Genomic DNA, 22,346 nt, shown 5'->3' on the forward strand with positions numbered 1-22,346 from the left:
AATATACTAATATAGTATAAACCACATTCCTAAATGTCACTTAGGATTACTTTTGCAAACAAATTAAGAAAAAAAGTGGGAGTGATAAGTGAGGTAACATGTTGGCAAAAGTAACTAGAGTGTGTTTCGCCTAATTATTACTCATCTGAACTTAACTAAATTTAACTCATTAAACCTTTTTAGATTCATTTTAGCTGTAAATTAAACTTAAAAAACTTAAATTAATCCTTATCAAAATTTATATGAACTTATTCTCCTGAACTAACTTATGAACCGTTGTCAAATAAGTGGAACGCAACACGGCCTAAGTGGGCAAAAAATAGGTTCTTTTGAGGGATAAAAGTGTGAAGAACAAAAAGAAATGGACAAATGTTAAAAGTGCAACGACCGGAACTAGTACAATACGGAATACCAAATACTCGTGGCATGCAAAAAACCTTAAGAAGGTATTTGTTTGGAGGGATAAAAAAGGAGGATAGGGATAAGAGGAAGGGGATTTAAAAATTCTTTTGTTTATTTAGGGGGATGGGGATAACTTAGGAGTTGGGGTTAGGGATGAAAATGCAAGTTATCCCTCTAAAATAATAATTAGGGGATGTGGTATAAAGGATGGGGGTAAAATTAATGAAGCAAAATACATTTTTATCTTTAATGAAGAAAAAGAGGAAGAAAGAGGAAAAATATGAGTAAGGGTAGTTAAGTAAATTTCTTGTTTATCCCCATATAATTCCCAATTCGTATCAAACAAAGAACCTATGTAAAATAAAACCAAAACAAAAAAATCACTGTAGGCAGGTAGGCACTATATTATACAAAGTATATAAATTGGTAATATACTTCGTCCGTCTGTTGTTGTTATCCTCAATTCCTCATTGTATGCTAAGTGGATGCCAAGGAGCTGTTATTAGATACAGAGTACAAAGTAATCCCTCGGTTCCCATTTGTTTGCCCAATAGGCAAAAATATGCTTTTACCAAGGCTTGAACCAAAATTAAGCAACCCGGATCCAAGACTCTCCTTATTGATTCACAGAATGGTTGACATTCATAAAAAAAGTGTAGTAGAATCCAGAGCCATAGATACAAACATTATATATTAGAGTTGATTACAAAGAAAATTACAGCATAACTTTGGATCTGAGACTCTCATCAAAGGTTCATAGCCAGGATGCATAGTCCAGTCACAATAAACAAGTGGAGTGGTAGCATGCAAATCCATAGATACAAACATTGAAGCAATTCCAGATTTTTCTCCTATTCATCCTCTTTGGGCAAGGATTCCTTTTCACATAAGCTTCTAAGTGTGAGTACGTAACAAACTACCCGCGCCGTTCTAATTCTTCACAACTACTTTGCAAGTTCAGTATATAATGTTAAAAAATGGCTGCGCCCTCATATTACAAGTGAATTATGTATACACCATGTTGAAGCGAGACTAGTATGATACCTCTGATTTCCAGTAGAAACATAAAGATGATTTTCAGTCTTGCATCATCTTCTCCGTATGTGAAATTTACTGACTGCTTCCGTGATTCCTTCTGAAATTAGTGATACAATTGATACAACAATTGGTCCCATAAGATGGAGCTCATCACTTGCACTGATTTTGCCTAAATTTGTCAGCTGACATCAGTGAACTAATTAGTGTTTCTACCCTTTTAGCACCTGATGTTGGTCTGAGGAATGTTGTATTTCCTGCTAACAAACATGGGTCAGACCCATTTTCCGTGTTCCCAATGCACCAACCACCAGGGACAATCATCCCTGGACCTCGAGAGAGCAGCTCAGAGTCAACCTTTTCAAGCACTGGATCATTACGATGAAACTTTCTAGCAAAAGGAGCATTACTTTGGACCATTCTCGACATGTCCTCAGCAGTGAGATAGTGAGGATGTTGTTTGGGCGGATTGTCCCAAGATATGAAATGGAGATCAGTATTAACAGTTGTATTTCGAAACTCCTGTGCGTTACAAATGACAGTATGGAAATAGCCTTCTGGAGAGGAAATGAAATTTGCATAGTACATGAGAACAGTTCGAGGTAGATTGTCCCATCCCCAAATGCAGTAGTCAACAAAAGGGCGAGACAGAGCCATCCAAGCAGAACCTACATACAATTACACCCACTGTCATAATGGAGATCTACACTCTTCACAAAAATTAATAAGAGAGGTGGAAAAAGAGTTGCTCTAACATATTGTAGTTTTGAATAAGAACAAATGTCCTTAGACATGATCATATAAAAGTATAAAACTCTGAACACAGAAGAACTGACAAAACCATAATATCTTTTTTGTCCCCAACCCCTTTAGGTTTTTTTTTCTTTTTTAAAGGTTATAAAAGAGAGGGGTGGACAGGATGGACATCACATAGTCTAAACTAAGGTGTAATGCAAATTACAAGTAGGTTATGTATTGCCCATCTTAATAGGAGAACAAATACCAATTATACAGAGAAGCAAGCAGCAAAACCGATGAAGTACTTCTGCAGTTCTGAGGCTCCCAGGAAATACAAATTTCAGAGAAATACACATTTTCTCACACTACTTCCCTGTCAAGCCATTACTACAATGTCCTTTTAACAATACACAGGGAATGTCACTGCATAATGTGAAGCATATTACTGCTTTAATGCCAACCGATCTATTGAAAGAGGGTAGCAACACCGCATTATAGCCAACAACCAAAGTGTAAACTTGATAGGCATCATACTTAGTTCCAAAATATGACCATTTTCAAAGTCATAATAATCTAATACTTCTTAACTGACTTCCAGAAGCTCAACAGTTTCACGAGAGTTATGAAGCAGCACCAGTGAAATAGTACTGCACCATATTCTGTTTGATTACAATTTTTGCCAGCATTTTTCAAATTATAAGAGTAAAATCGAGATAATGTTGGTCAAAACACACTTGCTAAATATGGTGAAAAATAGGTATTGATTCAAATTTCAAATGCAGATCAATATGGGGCTCAAGAAAAATTAAAACTCAGAGTATAAGTCTGCAGCAGTCCACGTTTTACTTAATAGCAGATCGGAGGAAGTACTTAAAAGCAGATCACAACTCATTAGAAGAAATAACTTATAAGTACTACTTTATCTCCTCTGTAACCCAACGTTCAAATAACAACTGAACAGCCAATTACAGGCACTTACACGTGTTTTTAACCCCTATGTTCTTTTCTACTTAGCATTCTAACAGACGAGACCAACATCTTCCTTTCTGAATAACATATCTCCCAGAACCTCACTCCCTCCCTCCTCTTCACACCAAATGTCTTAATATCATTTTGGCTGGTTCTGATTTTCTTTTTCCGAAGACAAAATCGGAGAGTATAATTGAGACAAACATTGCAGCAGATAAGGAACATTCTATGTTAGTCATAATGTCTAATATTTTAAAGTTCCCAGCATAACTAGGGCCAACGAAAGATAAGTGCAAATTTTAAACTTAGTACCTAACACTAAATTCTGAAATCCAAATTCTAATTTGTGCCAGCTGATGTGTCAATTGATACCCAATAGCAGCTTGCCATGTTCTGTATAGAATCAAGGCTTCTGAATATACCTTAACGTCTTAACGATTCAGGTGTCTTGTGTCATCCATTACAATTCTTACAAATTGCCAATTCTTTCCCCTTTGAGAATAAGTCACTTATATAACTAACAACTGACAGGCAACCAACAAGAGCCTTACTTCAGTATATAACTATCATTATATAATCTTCATTCAAGAAATGTGATGAAACAGTGCACATCAAATGTGCTACAAGCCTCATACAAAGGACAGAAAAGTTATATGACTAAAAAGAAAGTTGGAAGTTACACTTTACAGGTTGCAATTACAAATATGGGATGACACTGGTTTCATGTTTCAAATTGATTCACAAGAAGTCCACAGCAAAACAGATGCATTTGTAACTACTCCATGTAAGAAGCATCCAGGACATGCAAACATAGACGTTTAGAAGACACTAGATAACTATTCAAGAGTAAAGACTTACCGAAAGACTAATCAATGACTTTCAGCAGCATTAGTTAGGGTCAAGAATTTATAACTTGATGGATATTGATAGACATTACAATATAGAAATGAATTCAGCCTACAATTCTACATTAAGCAGTACACACCTGTGAAGAGTTTGAAAGCTGTTGGCACACTTCTCCGTTGAGTCACCCAAAAGACATCAGCTTTTTTTGTCTGATAGAACCCTGGATCTATAATGATTGGTTTTGCTCTTTGAAACCTAGATAAATTTAAGCAACACCTTAATACTCTGATTCCTGTACAAACACATAAAGCACAACAAAAGAAATCAATTTTTTTTTTTGAAATTTCCGGTTACTTACTCTTTCCAGCCAATGTTGCTTGTATGATCAACGAAATTCAGGTCACGAGGCAAATGCGAAAATGTGTGCAGCAGATCTGGTCACAGAAAACCAACAAAACAATCAATATAAGTGCTTGCTGAACACAAATCTCAGCTAACCATCAACAGCCCCTAATTTATCAGTAAACCAATAAATAAATCCAGTGAAACCAAATCGAAAACCCACCATTTTAAGCAATCAAGCACAGATAATTATCCCATTAACAGTCCATCAAAACAATACCCAAATTCAACCAAACTCTAACTTATCCATAAATTAACAAAATTTACCATATTGATCAATCAACATCATCTAAAAAACTAACATTATAGTCAAATATAGCAACAGTTGTTATAAATTATGCTCAAAACAACAAAAATTACGAAACGAAGAACCCGAACTCACCATCCTGAGTAACCAGAGGATAATCAGAGGCACTAAGATTAATAAACCAATCCCAATGACCACCTTCCCTCAACAAAATAGCAGCAGCATGAAGGGTATTCGCCACCATAGTCGGACCGCGATAAGTAACCAAATTCGCCTTAGTAATCATCCTAACATTGTTAAATTGCTTAAAAATTGGATGATCCTTTACAAAATTCATCAAATCAAGCCTCTCCTCAGATGAAGCCTCCAAATCCAAGTGAACAACATACTGATTATGAGGGTGATAAAGTGCAAGAAGAGTCCTCTGTAAAGACTTCCCATCACCGGAAGAACCCGAAACGAGGTACGCGAACCGCGGTATATGGGTTGACAATGGCGAAATAGAAACTGGGTGAAGCTTCGATTCAACAAAAATAGATGAAGAAGATGAGTACGAATACCTGTAAAATGACAAAGAGAAAAGAGGGGAAGTAGGAGATGTTGTTAGGGTTGTTAGAAAGAGGAGAAAAAGGGTAATAATTGAACCGATTGCAAGTGGAAAGATCCATCTTCTTCGACCCTCCATTGTTGTAATAATGGAGGTTTGGTGATGTGGGTGTCTGAGATTTAAGTAGTAGTTTCTTAACTTCTTCATTTCTCCAACCCCCACCATTAACAAATAATGATGGGTTTCAAGAAATTTGCAGAAATTTGAGCTGAAATTGATAAATTATGATCTAGGTAAAATTGCAGAGATCTTTGAAGAAGAAGAAGATAATAACAATGGTGAATTTTGGGATCGTTGAAAATGAGGATGAAAGTCACGCTGAGTCTGGCTCGGTGATGCTACAATTTACGAAGAATTTGGTGAATTTTTTTCAATTTAGTTTTTGTTTTTTTTGTTTGTCTAATTTGAAATTGGGTAATTTGATTTTGTTTGTTGGAGAATGTGGAAAATTAAAGATGGGAGTCAAAATCTCTACTTTGGTTATTGTCTTACTTTATTTACAGGTTTTGTTTGGGTCATCCATTCAGATCGTGACTTCAACAGTTTAACGAGCCCTATTTTTGTGAGCTTCTGGGCAGAACAAAATAGGTTTCAGCAGTGCAAAGCAGATTTCATTATTATTATTATTATTATTATCGCATTATTATCATTAATTATGGTTATTATTATTATTATTATTATTATTATTATTAATATTTTTAATATTATTATTATAATTATAATTATTATTATTATTGTTATTATTACTATTACTATTATTATTAATTTTTATTGTTGCATTAATTTATTATTATTATTATCATTATTATTAATATTTTTAATATTATCATTATAATTATAATAATTATTATTATTATTATTACTATTACTATTATAATTATTATTTTTTATTGTTGCATTATTTTATTATTATTATTGATTTTTTTAGATTTTTTTACTCTTTTTATAACATTAAAAGATGTGTTAAATAAGATAAAATATTATTTATTATCATTAAATATTAGTATAATTATCAATTAATATAATATATTAATTATTATTATTATTAAATATTAATTATTATTATCTATAAATATTAGTTGTTATTATTAAATAGTAATAATAATTATCATTATTATTAAACATTAATTATTATTATCTATAAATGTTAGTTATTATTATTAAATATTAATAATAATTATTATTATTATTAAATATTAATTATTATTATCTATAAATATTAGTTATCATTATTAAATATTAATAATAATAATTACTATTATTATTATTAAATATTAATTATTATTATTATTATTATTATTATTAATTATTATTTTTAAGCAGAGCATATCAGAGCATGGTAGAGTAGAGCAGAGCAGAGAAGGGCAGCTCAAAAGAACAGGGCCTTAATACTCTACCAACTTTGTTGTTTTAAAAATACCTATTCATTCCTTAAAGTTCGAATCATTTTCTTCTTTCAAAAAAAATGTTCAAATTATTTTCATTTTAAAATCACTCAATTTTATTTCATTTTTTACAAACTCTATTCAACATCAAGTTTCTCTTATACTTGTGTTTTTTACAAACAACATGCTTGTGTTTTTAATACGAACATGCCATTACCAAAGAATATAAAGCCTTAGAGTTAAGCACAATGGAGGTGACTAAAGTTTGAGCTTTGTTAAAACCAAGGGACTCAAGTTTTATTTGTTTGAAAGAGGGGACTCTATCCACTTTTCCGGCAAAGGTATCCTGCACCAATCGGTTTTTAAATTTTTTTTAGAAATCACTGACATGACTTGAAAACCATTGGAAAAGTAATTTTTTTTCAGTTAATGCAAAGTAACCGTTAGGATAGAAATTCTATTTATTTAAATCTAATTTGATACATCAGAACATAGCTGAAACTCCAAAATAAACCTTTACAAAAGATTTTGTAAAGTTAATTAATTTTGGGTTAATGGGTACTATTTCAGTATTTCACTCACTATTCCTTTTTCCAATTTCTTTTTGCTCTTCGTACGTAATACTGACTATTGTATGAGGAAAGAGAGACAGAAAACAGGGTTTCGTAGAAGATTTGGCGAGTAAGGAGATAAGGGTTTGATTTTGCACCGTTATTGGTAATTTCGATTTGGAATTTTGTTTATCTTGTGCTCTAGCTTAGGTTGAATTTATTTGTAAAAATGGCCAGGGCTGCTTGTTTTCACTTTCGAGTTTTCTCTTATCCTCCATTGAAGGAACTTCTAAGCTTTCCCCTCCATTGAAGCAGCTTGAAAGGTTATTTGTTTTTCAATTGTCGAATTTTGCATTTCAAAAGCTAAGGTTTGTTGTTAATTAATTGAGTCGTTATATAATTAGAACACGAAACGTATTTAACCCACTTAAACGATTATTTCCTATTCTTCACCTTCACTTGAATTTTAATGGTGTATTGATTTCTTAAAAAGAACCTAAAACCACAAAGTATAATTAAAAGTTAAAACCACATAATCAAACAAATTAGGTTTTAAAAAAGAAATAATACCAAAAGTGAAAAAAAATCTAGAATTTAGGAACCAAAATGCAGTATGACAACATACAAATTGCGGTTGCAGCAAATTTATATATGTCTGCTGCAATTCAAACAAATAAATTGATTTTTTTTAAAAACAGAAGGCAACTGGTTACTGAAGGTTAAGTTAACTAAATATTCCCCTACAACCGGTTAGAGTCCCCTGCTTTTGACAATTGAAACTTCAGTCCCCTCCTTTTGACAAAAGCCAAATTCAATCCCCTGTATTATGTTTTACTCTAAAGCCTTTACTAAAACAACGTGATAAAAACTTTATTAATATTTCTAGGAAAACTACACATTAATTGATAAAATCTTTTCCAAAAATATTATTTCCCCCAAAAATAACTTTTCTCTATCCAAAAATTCGGATTCTCATAGTAATTTTAGTTTTCTATCTCTAATATTATTTTCAACCAAAAATAATTCAAAATTTCATTTTCAAATTTCAAAATTCAAAATTTTAGAAATTCATTTTCAAAATTATTAGATATTGAAACTATTTTTTTTTTCCATAAGCCCATTACAATATCATATAATTATCTGTATTAGATATTTTGATAAGTTATTTTTTGATGTCCATGTATATTCTTTGATTGTAATTGTAATGTACTTTTATTGTCAGATAATGTTTATTATTATTGTGAGATGTTCGTTAAATTTTTTCTTTGGATCATGATGGGTATATATAAATAATATCCATTACATAATATTATCATATTCTTTCTTAATATTGCAGATGTTCTTTAGATATGAAATTCAATCATAGTCCTAAAATAATATCACAATGATAAACAAATATAATATCCAAAAAAACATATATGAACAAACGAACATGATCATAAAAGAACTTATTATTCAAGTAAAAGAGCATACTTTGTAATACTGAAACCCAAAAAACGTTTTAATCTACAGTCATATCACGAGTCTAAATAACTCACTTCATCACTCACAAGTCGAGTCGTTGCACACACTCGTTTGAGTCGAGTCATGCACATTGTCTTTTATGACCGTACTAGGATCATGCATGGTTGTCATTCCGTCATCTAAAGAAGAAGTGGAGTGTATCTTCTCTTGTTGTTACTATTTCAAAATATTTCTTTTCATCTCCCTTTCATTCTTTCTTTGAGTCCAGTATCAGGTCATTATTTAGTGAGTTGATTTTATTTCTACAACAATTGGTCAAGAAGCAAGGGGAGATTGGTTCGAAGAGGTCATGCACCACTATTTCATGAGGCGAGCTTGAGTTTCAAAATTTCATGTCTTTTTATTTCTTTTGTTAAATTTCTTACCCCCTAATAAGTTAGCATAAGTCCCTTTTTTGTCCTTTCACTAGGTGTCTCTTTTACACTCGGTTATTTTCTTTTACCCTCCATCATTTTCTTAATATGAGCATTTATTCTCCTTGCATATGATCATTCATTTTCGCTATAAAGCAAAAAAAAAAAAAAAAAATTGCCGAACGAAGCACAAGGTATACCAATGATTAGAGGCAACCTTTGTAGCCCATAATATTTTTCTTAACCTTATAAACACATATCCTCTTTTTCTCAAACACTTTGAGTCTCGTCTAACGATCAACCTTTCATTTTTCAACATACATCTACCTAACCTAGGGATGGGAAGGTGTGCAATCTACTACATCCGGATTATATTATATGCAACTTTGGAGCTCTCGCGGACTCCAAGACAAAATTTGGGTAAGATAGTTTAGTATTATAATTGCATGTGATTAGAATATGAGGAGAGAGAAAATCAGGAGGGAAAAGGTGGGGACCTGTTTGAAGAGAGGGAAATTAAATTTTACGGTGGGTATTTTTTGTGGGGCCTTGATTTGGGTGGGTGAGCTTTTCGTGGGAATTATTGTCTCAAGTTTTGGAGTGGATTTACGTTTCCCTCCTAAATTTCAGCCTAATTTTCCCCAAAAATTTCCCCCAAATTCAAAATTTTCAACAAAATCAAAATTTCCATCAAATCCAAAATTTTCACCCAAATTCATTTACCCTCCAAAGTACCATTTTAACTTTGAATACACATTATAAATTCATAGTCAACCACCAGACACTACTAGAAATAGGCCAAATTCCGAGGGACACGAAATTCCGTCGGAAAAGTAAGAAATTCCGACGGATTTTCATTTCGTAGGGTATTCCGTCGGAAATTTCCAACGAAATAAAAATCCGTTGGAATATAAGGGTTTTCCGGCGGAATATAAGTTTTAGGATTTTAATTTCCGACTGGTTTTCCGTCGGAAGATTCCGACGAAAAATTCATTTTTCAACTGATTTTAATTCCGTCGGAAAATTCCAACGAAATATTCCGTCGAAATTTAATAATATAAAAAAATAAATAAATAAACTACAACCCTAAAGCTTCAGAATTTCGCCCTCATTCATTTCCGCCTCCTTCTTTCCCCTTCTCTTTCTCTTTCCTCTCCTCTTCTCTTTCCTCTTCTTCTCTGTCATTCCTCTTCTCTGTGCGTTCTCCTTCGTCCTCTTCTCGTTCTCCTTCTCCCTCCTCGTCCTCCTCTCGTTCTCCTTCTCCCTCCTTTTGTCTGTCCTCCTCTCGTTCTCCTTCTCCCTCCTCGTCCTCCTCTCGTTCTCCTTCTCACCCAAAACCACCAACATCGACATCAACAACAACAAATTTCGGTGATTTTCACCCTTTCTCTCTGTTCTCATGCTGAAAACAAAGGTTTTCAAGTCAAATTCGACCATGAAAACTCTAGATCTAGAGTTTTCATGGTCGAATTTGGCCTCGTAAACCCAATATTGAGGTTTTGTGTGGTCGAATTAAGGTATGTATCTTTTTTTTTTGATTTGTTGTTTTTTCGGTTTTTTTTAGGGAATTCATTGTGGTGGTGGATGTTAAGGTTTGCGAGGTTGTGGTAGGGAGATGCGGGTCGTGGTCGGAATTTTGTGATTTTTTTGGGTGGTTTCGGTGGTAGTTTTGGGTGGTTTCGGTGGTGGTATACAAACCTAGAAAAAGGTTGTGGTGGGTGGTATGGCTGCTGGAATTCGGTGTTAGTGATAGATGGTGGGTCTGGGTTTTGTTTGGGTGGGTTTAGGTGATAGATGGTGGGTCGTGGGTGGTTTAAGGTGATTGGGTCCGAATTAGGTGGGTTTAGATGATGGGATGGGTTCGAATTGGGTGGTTTCGGTGGTGGTATTTGGGTGATTGGGAGGGGATACGGGTTAGGGTGGTGGGGAGGGGATACGGGTTAGGGTGGTGGGTGGGTTTTTCGGTTGGACGTGGTGGTGGTGGGTGGTGTGGGAAAAGGGGTTAGACGTGGTGGGTGGGGATCTGGGTTGTGGGTTAGGGGGGTGGGCTGGTAGGGGTATGGGTGGGTAGGGGGGCAGAGGGTGGGCTGGTGGTGGGGGTGGTGGGTGGGGCTGTTTTTTTTTATTATTATTTAACTTTTCCGACGGAATTTTCCGTCGGAAGGTGGTAGATTCCGAATTCCGTCGAAAGGTGGTAGATTCCGACGGAATTTTCCATCGGAAGTGGTATATTCCGACGGACACTAGTTTAAAGTCAAAACCAGCTCCGACAGAATTGATTCCGTCGGAAATTCCATCGGAATAGTGGCTTCCGACGGGATTTCCCTCGAAAAACGTCGAATTTCCGACGAAGGGTATTGCAACAGACAGTTACGGACGGAATTCCGTCGGAAGGCTGTTTTTCGACGGAATTTCTGATGTTTCTGACGAAAAAATTTCGTCGAAAAACGGCCTATTTCTAGTAATGAGAGTGTTCACTATAAATTCTTAGCAGTTAGAATGTTCCAAACATAATGTCCTATTAAATACATCTTAAATTAAGTCAGTCCTAAAAAAACCAAAAAAAAAAAAGAAAAAAAAATAGAGAGTCATCTCCATTAACATCAGCAACAGCATCAGAATACAGTAAGAGAGACAGCAGCAAAAGGGTGTTCAAGCTCACTTCCTTCTTCCAGCCTTTATCTTCATCACCAATCTCAACATCAAAGAAAATCATGGAAAATTCTGATTTTTTTTAGCATTAACTAGATTTTAATGAAAGAAGAAATGGGGCAATCAAACATTGATCCACTCACACAATCAAGCAACGAGTATGAAGACATTGACCAAAGGAATAGGCTAAAACCTGAAATAGATTGTCCCCACGAAGACAACTCATTGAAATAATGCTAGCAATGCAAACAGGTAACATTCTCCCTAGAGGAGCAAAAGCCAAATTAGAAAAAGATTATGGGGTGCACAAGTCAACCATCACAAGAATTTATGCAGATTTAATCAAAGAAAGAGAACAAAGGGGAGTGGTTGATGTCAGAACTAAGAAGCTTGGGAAAACAGGCCCAAAGCCAAGAGAATACTCAGAAGAATGGCTGCAATCAATGCCTCTTCATTTGAGGACAACTGAAAGAAGTTATGCCGGAGCTCTCAAAGTCAGCCATTCAACTGTGCATCAACTGGAAAAAGGGGAATTCTGAGAACCCACACCAGCAACAATCATCCAAAACTGACAGAAAACCACAAAGTAGCAAGGATCAAATGGGTGTTGTCACACATTGTGCCAAGAGGACCATCAGCATATCCAACATATTTATCGATATGGATAATGTCATCCATATAGATGAGAAGTGGTTTTATTTAAACCCCGAAACAAGGAGGTTTTATCTTCTTCCTAACGAAGATAATCCTTATAGATGTGAATAATCGAGAAGGTTTAAATTATTGAAGGCTATATTCATGGCTCTTATTTCAAGGCCACATTCAAACAAAAGAGGCTTCATGACCTTTGATGGAAAATACGACATTTTCCCATTTATTGTCCATCAAAGAGCAAAAAAAAACAACAAAACAGAAGTGCAGGTACTATGGAAATCAAATCTTTCCAGAATGTCAATAAGGAAGAGATCAGGAAAATGCTACTACAAAAGGTAAAAGGGCAAGTTTTCCAATGTCTTTGATATGAACATGTCTCGAATTGCGTCTCTCATCGAGTGTTCGGTACCGTGCCTGAGAAATATGAATGCTAAGTGAGTGATGGACCGCATGATCGAGATTGCTCACATTGATAAAATCGCTATGAAAAAATAAAATAAACAAAATTCAAAAATGAGAAATAAAGCTTGCAAAGTTCAAAAGCCAAAAGTTAAAGATTCAAAAAGCACGATTGCACATCTCAGGGGCTTATCATGGTCTTGAGCCTTTTATCCTTTTTTTCTTTAACCTTTAGCCTAACCAAGTTACAACCCTTAAAAGACCTCTTTGAGGTATATACACACTTGTGTGAGGTTCGCTTACAGCTACGTTCGGCCCAATTCCTAACAGATTCGTATGCAACCTCACAATGAGGTGCGTCCATAATTATTATCACATTCATATTCATTATATACATAATCATATTCAAGGGATTTCCAGTGCCCATCCCTTCTATTTAGAGCTAGACTTGGGGGCTTGAACCCACATTATTAGCCTACCCAGCCTAAAGAGTCATAATATTTTGACTCTTCTCTAAGTCATTTATTCCATAGCCATAGCTTTTGCAGCCTAACCTTAGTAACACTTTCACACACATCACACATACATACAAAGCTAAATCATCCTTCCTTTAGGAACATTTTTCATGAAATCTTGATTTAATATTAAGCATGCCTCATCATTTTTCGAGTCAGTAGTTAGCAAAGTCATCATCCTTACACATCAAGCAAAGTCCATTCGAGTCTCTCGGTAGAGCTCTCTTTTGCAGGTCTCGAGTACATCAATCATTGTCTATACAGTCCAACACACTCGACTTGAAGGCATCGTCTTTATAATCACTTTTATCATCATCATTATCTTTATCATCATCAATATCTTCTTTTATCGCCTCTGTTCGGGGACAATCGAGCAATTTTTCGCCTCTATTCGAGGACAATCGAGAAAAATTTTGCCTCTGTTCGGGGACAATCGAGCGTCTTTTATCGCCTCTGTTTGGGGACAATCGAGCAATCTTTTGCCTCTGTTTGGGGACAATTGAGCATCTTTTATCGCCTCTGTTCGGGGATAATCGAGCAACCATTCGCCTCTGTTCGAGGACAATCGAGCAATAATTCGCCTTTGTTCGGGGACAATCGAGCATTCTTTTGCCTTTGTTTGGGGACAATCGAGCAATCTTTCGCCTCTGTTCGGGGATAATCGAGCAATCTTTTGCCTCTGTTCGGGGATAATCGAGCAATCTTTTGCCTCTGTTTAGGGACAATCGAGCATCTTCTTTCGCCTCTGTTCGGGGACAATCAAGCAATCTTTCGCCTTTATTCGGGGACAATCGAGTAATCTTTCCCTTTATTCGGGGACAATCGAGCATCTTCTTTAGCCTCTGTTTGGGGACAATCGATCAATCTTTCGCCTTTGTTCGGGGACAATCAAGCAATCTTTTGCCTCTGCTCAGGGACAATCGAGCATCTTTTTCACCTCTGTTAGGGGACAATTGAGCAACCTTTTGCCTCTGTTCGGGGATAATCGAACAATCTTTCGCCTCTATTCAGGGACAATCGAGAAATGTTTTGCCTCTGTCGGGGACAATCGAGCATCTTTTATCGCCTCTTTTCGGGGACAATCTAAAGACACCTTATTGTGTCTCCCCAAAAACCAAACCCATTGATGAGTACCTTTCACGTCTTTGATTAATGAGATTGGTAAAGAGTTAAAGAGTCTCATGAAGTTCCTTTTACCCTTGACCATATTTCTAACCTTACCTAAAATGTTTTAAACCAAAATCGTTCATTTCGTGTCTTTAAACCCAATAAAATTCATTTCGTGCCCAAATCATAAAAATGTCCCAACCAGATTATTTTGTTCCATAATCCTGGTCTAATTATTGTTTAATTGGATGGGGATTGAAAAGATCTTTCCAAAGATATATCATAAGCCCAAATCCGATTTAAAATGAATAAGTTATGGCCAAAATACTTAAACCGAGCCCAAACCGAGCCTAGGTCCACCTTACCTACGACCCAATGATCATATGAGGGTCCAATTACCATATTCCCAATCCTAAACCAATTAGGATTCTTTAGGAACTTCTAGAAGTTTCTACAAGGTTCTAATTTATCTTTTAAAGATCAAAGAGTTTGAGATTGAATGAAACTTCTCTTTTAATAATCCTAAACTGACACTACCCCACTATTTTGATGATATCTCAAATTCTACAAAATATTTCAATTTATTTACAATTTGTTAGAAAGTAGACTTCAAGATCTTTCCAACGATATATTATTTATCTTATTCCGATTTCTGGATCAAAATTTATGATAAAAACAAAAGCCATAAAACTGCAGGACCATCGCGTCGCGGTGAAATATGTTTTATTCCGATTCAAATTCTGATCTTTTCTGATCGCTTTGACTCTTTTTTTTCCTATAAATAGAGGTCGTTTCACACGTTTTCAATCACCAACAATCATCAATCTTCTTAATCATCCCTTTTCTCTCTCTCGTGATCCCATGATCCTAGCCTTAGCCTAAACACATCCTTGATCACTCATCCAAATCAGTCACAATACCTCTCATGAGATTTTCATACTCCTAGCCAACCTCGACGTTGCCTTCAACCTCGACGTGAAAGGTTGATAGTTATGAGGGTTTGGTCCCACATCTATTTCAATTCATATTTGATTTATTTACTTTATTGATTTAATCTTTCTTGAAATTTACTAATGTGTGTATTGTTTTAATAGCAAGTAGGTTGAGGCATCAAAGTGAATAATTTAACCACCTTTATTATTATATTTTGATTTTGGAGTAGAAATCATGTTTACATTATTACGTTAATTCCTAGTATTATGTTTAGGATGTTGTTATGATTTCTAGTATCATGTTTAGGATAATGCTTTGATATTTTTATTAGTGACATGCTAGGATTTGTTATTAATCCGTTTAGTATCATGCCTAGGATCTTAGTATTAATGATGTTTTGATGATGTTATTATGACGATTGTTGTGTCAATCATATGTTGCTTGATTTTTCATAATTTATTATTGCTTGATCACCCCCTTTTTGCAAGTTTAAAGGGAGTTTGTACTTGAAATCATGCCTAATAAGATAATTATAGCCTAATAAGATAATTATAATTTAATTTAGGCTAATATGATTTTAAATCAAGTGATCACCAATAATAGATTTGATTGTGCATTAATAATCAACTAATGTAAATTAAACAGGTTTAGGATTAATCTGATGTATGTATGTTGATTGAAAAATGCACATGAATATCATAAGAATTTAGTATAGGCCCATTTAGGGCGATTTCAATCTCTTTTAGGTTGGATTCGTACCATCATCCCCGAACATCCAGTCATGGTTCCGGACCACTATGGAGTTAGCGATTTCCGTGATCGTGAATTGGGTGTAACCTTCACACCCGTGAATGGTTTACAAGTTCCTAAAACTTGTATCTCTAGCTTTCTTCCCGTGGAGGATCGTCATGCCTAAAAAGCATGAATCATAGTGGGGCTCAAAAGTTAAGTTGGAAAAATTCCCTACAGTTTTTGGCGACTCCACTAGGGAGGATTTCTAGATTGATTCTTAAAATTTATTTTGGCAATTGATTTAGAATGAGTGGATGAGACTTGAAAGATTCTAGATATTCATTGTGCGTAATTTTGATTAACATTTCGACATAAGCATAAAAAGGTTCGCATTTGAAAGATCATCTGTAATGCGTCAAAAACATAGGACATACACGTAGGAAAGGCCGGAAATATCTTTCACAACTAAAATCGAACAGATGCTACGAAAAATCGAAAAAAATATTGAACGTAGAAATTGCCGCAGAGCGTCAGAACCATCACAGGACGATAGAAACCATCGCCAGACGATATCTTCATCGCGCCGCGGTGGAGCTGTCGCTGTGTGATAGTTCCTGCCTTCCAGCGATAGATCTGGCGATTCTGCGCCAGCTTTCTGTCTTCTTGTTTTGCCCGATCCTAATACTGCCTCGACGATATTATTTCCTGATTGAGTTTTTTCAACTTTTCTGAACCCATATGTGTTCTACATATGGTTTTGCCCTTGGGAATTCACGCTCCATCCACCCTAATGAACGCTCCGTGCAATAATGGGTGCATCCGAGTTTGTTGAATTCACCAAACCATGGAGTTGAGTTTAAATTTAGGGGTCCCATCCATCGTGCCAACCCTTCTAAGGTAAGGCTTCCGCGCGATGAATCCAGACTCTTAACCATGGACCTTGTTGAACACCATAATCCTTAACCTTAGAGAACTAGAGCCTTGGTTAGGTTGCAAACTCATTGCATCATATTGTGACTATTTGACTACTTGTGCATATCTTACTTGTGCATAACTTGTTTGAATGATTAAACTCACCTTTGGTTTGATTTGTTTCTTGTACATATGCCTATACAAACTAACCTTTGTCTTATAACTCAATTCTTGTACATATGACTTGTATATACTAACCCAAAGGACTTTAATTGCTTAATTAAATTGGTTAATTAATATGATCCTATAAAGTCTAAATATGCTTGATCTAGCAGACTAAAGGCTTAAATCTTCGAAAAAATCACCAAAAACAGATCAGATGACGTTCCAGTATTGGCCCGTAAATTTGGTTTGTGGCGCATCGCGCCAGTCTCCATCGCACTGTGATAGTCTTATCGCACCGCGATGGTTCCAGCGTCTTGCGATGGTTCCAGCGTCTTGCGATGGTTTGGTTGTTTCTTTTCGAGTCTTCACGTCGAGTCCTACTTTCATGATTAACCGGCTTAATGAATAAGCAAGGTCTTAACTTAATCGTTGTTGGAGTCTAATCACGTGTTTAGTCCCATGGTCATCACACGAGTCTTGAACATATCACTTTCACTTACGAGTCTTTACACACACTTTGTTCATACTCTTTTTTCACCCATGACCATGTCTTAGGTCCATACATGAGGCATCCTTTTCTTCATTCGAGTTGAGAGTCCATCCTATTCTCGGAAATTTCCATATCCTTTCATAAATACATCTTTTCCTTCTACACCACCTTCCATACGTTGCATACCTTATGCTTTTCTTTTCAAACACTTTCTACATTCACATAATTTCCTCTTTCACGCTTTCCCCATACATATCATTAACCTCATACACTATGATCTTTCCCCATTTATGCATTGAATCGAGTTCAAGTCATGTGATTGACAATGTGTGTCCATGGCTTCCCTTTTCACAACATTTGGTCAAGGAAAGAAGGGCGCTTAATTCGAGATAATACCTTTGTACAAGTACTCCTTTTCCAGAACACGGTTCGAAAGAAGAAGAAAACAATGGCGGCCAAACAAGAAGATGTTGACAAAATTCAAAAGACCGTAGATGATCTGGTGGAATTGGTCAAAGGATCACCATTCGAATGGAGAAGGTCGAAGACCCTGGAAAATATGTTCCATCTAGACAATCAAGCGCATCAAAGAAAGCCTAAGTCAAGTATCCAATGACTATAATTATCTTGGCCTAAGCTTTAAGGAAATATCACTGGAAAAGGATCTTCTTCCGCACAATTTCTCTGCCACTGACATTCCCAAGTTCAAAGCTACTGAAAATCCTTACTTTCATTTGAAGGCTTTTGATACAATCATGGAGATTAAAGGGATTGATAAGAAAATATTCCCTTCATCATTTTCTCTTTCCTTAGAACCACTATGACAATGGTTCTTCTTGATAGGTTCTGAGAAAATTGCTACTTGGGACAGTATTACTCATGCTTTCATTGATAGATATAAATGTAATATTCAAGTAGAAACTGATCATAGGGAACTTGAAATCCTTAAACAAAAGGAAAATGAAGGCTTCATCGCGTTTTACAATAGGTGAAGGAAACTTCTGCCAAAATGATTGAGGCCCCAGACGAGAAAGACTCTATGAGAATGTTCATCAGAAATCTCCAAGATAAGTACCAAAAGCACTTAAAATATCAACTTCTAAACACTTTCAAGGCTGTCTACAATATAGGCATTGAAATTGAGGATGAACTTATGAAATCGGCAGCTACTAATAATAATGCAAAAGGAAAGAAGAATGACGATCCTTCTTCTTCCTCTCCCACTAATGAAGTACACGCCATAGACACTCTTAAACAACGAATCCAAAGGTCGAAAAGAGTGTTTACTCCTCTAGGCATAAGCTACGAAACAACCTTCGATAAACTACACCACAAAGGACTGGTCATGCCCATAGGACCTATCAAGGATCCAATCCCAGAGGCCACACCACCTTAGTGGGATCCTAATAAACCCTGCAAGTACCACCAAGGAAGAGGTCATGGTACTGAGGAATGTTGGAAACTCAAAGAAGCAACGCAAGATTTGATGGATGATAACAAAACTTCCGAGGTTCTAGCCGTCGCAGAAGATCAAATTTTCTTTAATACTTCTCTCCTCATTACACCTGTTGATGAGCCCATGATCGAAAAAGTCTTTATAACTAACATTAACAAAGTGACCATGATTGAGGAGGATGAAGAAGTTTTCTTAGATGCCACCGAGGAAAACTCAGCAAGTCTAAAAGAAGATGTCCATAAGCTTCAAGATGTCATCGCCAAACTTATGAGTGCGGTGGAAGACCTAGTGAATCGAATATCAGTCATTGAACAAAACCCTCATCGCCAGGATCGGAAGAATGAAAAAGAACAACCACCCTCCTTCTTCTTCTTCCCTTCAAAGACTAAAGGAAAAACTCAATGCTCCTAAGCCACGGGTAAAACGGACCATTGATGAATACACACCAATAGTAATGACTTATAATGAAGCTTTCGACTATCTCCATAGCCAAGGTTTCATTCATCCTATTGGTCTAATCCAAGATCTAGTACCTGAGAGACGGTCTCCTAATTGGGATCCAAACTCCTATTGCAAATATCATAAAGACAATGGTCACACTACCGAACAGTGCTTCACCCTTAAAGATCGCATTCAAGACCTCATCGTTTCAAATTGGCTTCATGTTTCTCCAAGAAACAAGAAGGCCAAGGCTAATAACAATGACGACAATGGCAAGATCAGGAAGAACGACAATCCTTCTTCCGCTTCTTCCCATATCAACTACATCGATGCCGATGAAATCTGGGCCCTCGACAAAGATGCTTCAAAGACCAAGAAATAAAAAAGAGAGTTCACACCTATTGGAATGTCTTATGATGTTTCTTTTGATCGTCTCCACAATCGGAGCTTAATCAAGCCTATTGGTCGCACAGAAGATCCAACGCCAGAAAAGCGATTCTCAAGATAGAATCCCAACTTTTATTGCAAGTACCATCAAGGCAATGGTCATACCACAAATGAATGTTACAAGTTTCAAAACCTCATTCAAGATCTCATCGATGCACACAAGCTTCCATTCCCCTCTAGCAGGCAAGAAGACCGAATGATGATAAGCACAAAGCACGAGGCATGCTTCAACGACAAGAATTCGTGATTCTATTCTTATTTTTTTATTTCCCTTCCCCTTAATAATTCTAGCATAGGCACCCTCCATCATTTCTTAGATTTATTTCATGAGTTTCTCAATAAAATGAGCATTTCTTTCCTTGCATATGATCATTCCATTGCATTTCATTTCGAAAAAAAAATTCCCTCGTTTAGCTAAATACAAGGTATACCAATGATTTGAGGCACCCTTGTAGCCATATTATATCAGCTTTACCCCTTTTGAATATACAATCCTTTCTTGATAAACCACTTTGAGCCTCGTCTAACGATAGACCTTCACTTTTCCAACCCACGTCTACCTAACCTTGAGATGGGATGGTGTGCAACTTATGCAATTCTCAAAGCCAAGTACAAAAGCTTGAGTGATTTTCCCAAAATTTCAAAAGTTCAAAAAGAAATAAAAGTGTGAAAAGGGCAAGTGTTGTTCCAATGTCTTAGATATGAACACATCTCAGATTGCGTCTCTTATCAAATGATCGGCACCGTGCCTGAGAACACATGAATGCCAAGTGAGTGATAGACCATATGATCGGGATTGCCCACACTTATCCAAAAGAAGATTTTAAAACAAATCTTAATTGCAGAAATAAAACAAAAACAAGTTCAAGAGTGAGGAACCTCAAGCGTACAAATACCAAGATTTAAATGCAAGATTGCACACCTTGGGGACTTATTTTGGGTCTTGAGTCTTTATCCCTTCTTCTTCAACCTTTAGCCTAACCCCGTTACAACCCTTGAAAGACCTCCTTGATGTGTACACACACTTGTGCGAGGTTCGACTAGAGCTAAGTTTGGCCTGATTCCTAACGGATACGTAGACAACCTCCGTAAAAAAAACCAATCGACATAGGTGTTTGGGAAATACTCTTACTTCGTTTCCTCCCCCTTCATTGTCTTTTGTCACTTGCCCTCTGCAACTTCGTTAACCCCTTTTTTTTTCACTCCACTACTAAAAGTCTCCACCCATCAACAACCTCCATATTACCCTCCTACTACCCTATTAACCCTCTTCCAGCTCCTCTTCCCACCTGCCTTCTCACTCACCCCAAAGACAAAGGCAGAAGGTGTAATAGCTCCTTCCTTTGCCTTCCCCACACTCACATCCCCTCCCCTACCTTCCCCTTACTTCCCCTTATTTCTCCTTTTTGTCTCACAGCCCCCTCCCCTGCATTCCCCGCCCTCGCATTCCCTTTTAACACCACAACACCCCCCGGGAAGTACTGTCCGAAGCAGTCAGCACTCGATTATCAATCTTCCCTCCACTCTTCTCATGGTTGACCACATTAGCATTAAGTCCTCCCTCCACCAGAGCACCCTCCACATACTCATCTTTTTCATCCGGCTTATTAGTTAGAGCAGGACTAGCAGAGTTTAGATCTTTCTCCTTTGTCACAAAAAGTTGTCTCCTGCAATTAACAATCTGATTGTACTCATCAATATGTTTCTGAACTCCTTTTCTTGGCGACGCACGAAAAAACAGCCCCCACCCTAACCTCTTTGTCCTTTACCCCTCCGAAACCGTGGTACAATCTTTCTCCGAGTGGCCTATAATACCACACGCAAAACAGAAATACGGCAGCGTTTCGTACTTAAATTCTATTCGAACTTCCTCCCCTTTATTTTCTCTCACCTACTAGTGTCTATGCAAGGGTTTTTCTATGTTCATAAGAAGTCTGATTCTCTAGTATCTCTTTAAGTCCTAGAATGTCTTCCTCAATTTCCAAGAACTTGCCAAGGCTAGCTGTTAAGGTCTTAACATAAGCATCAGACCTACAATTAAATGACAAATTAAGCACTATAATCCAAAAAGGAGATCGAGACTGATCAACATGGTCAGTCTGTTCATTGCCTTCAATTCGTTCAAAACGAGCAATTATTCTCCCAACAACACGGCATACCCTTCATAATCTTCTCTTTATCCTTCAAGTGAAAGAATTGAAAGGCCTACAGATTAGGGCTAATAATCCTAATTATCATATCATTAGTCAAAGCCCAAACCTTCAACATTGTTCGTTTGAAAGCTTTGACATTATACGATCGAGATGTACACAGATGCCCTATTAGAAAAAGGTCAATATTTTCATTCAAATCTGCACATTCAACTTCCCTTAAATCGATCAAAC

The 22,346-nt window shown here is 36.3% G+C and overlaps 1 protein-coding gene across 1 annotated transcript; it reads right to left on the reverse strand.

Moving 5' to 3' along the window:
• Positions 1 to 1,058: 1,058 nt before the first annotated feature.
• LOC110704427 (beta-glucuronosyltransferase GlcAT14A-like) lies at positions 1,059 to 5,792 on the reverse strand. Its single transcript, XM_021882206.1, has 4 exons — positions 4,775 to 5,792; positions 4,349 to 4,424; positions 4,130 to 4,245; positions 1,059 to 2,105 (listed from the first exon to the last, which is right to left on the reverse strand). Exons 1-4 carry the CDS (start codon positions 5,409 to 5,411, stop codon positions 1,591 to 1,593), a joined length of 1,344 nt encoding a protein of 447 aa, XP_021737898.1. The 5' UTR covers positions 5,412 to 5,792; the 3' UTR covers positions 1,059 to 1,590.
• Between the last annotated feature and the right edge of the window lie 16,554 nt (positions 5,793 to 22,346).

This window comes from Chenopodium quinoa, unplaced genomic scaffold (assembly GCF_001683475.1).
Source record: "Chenopodium quinoa cultivar QQ74 unplaced genomic scaffold, ASM168347v1, whole genome shotgun sequence".
Taxonomy (NCBI): domain Eukaryota; kingdom Viridiplantae; phylum Streptophyta; class Magnoliopsida; order Caryophyllales; family Amaranthaceae; genus Chenopodium; species Chenopodium quinoa.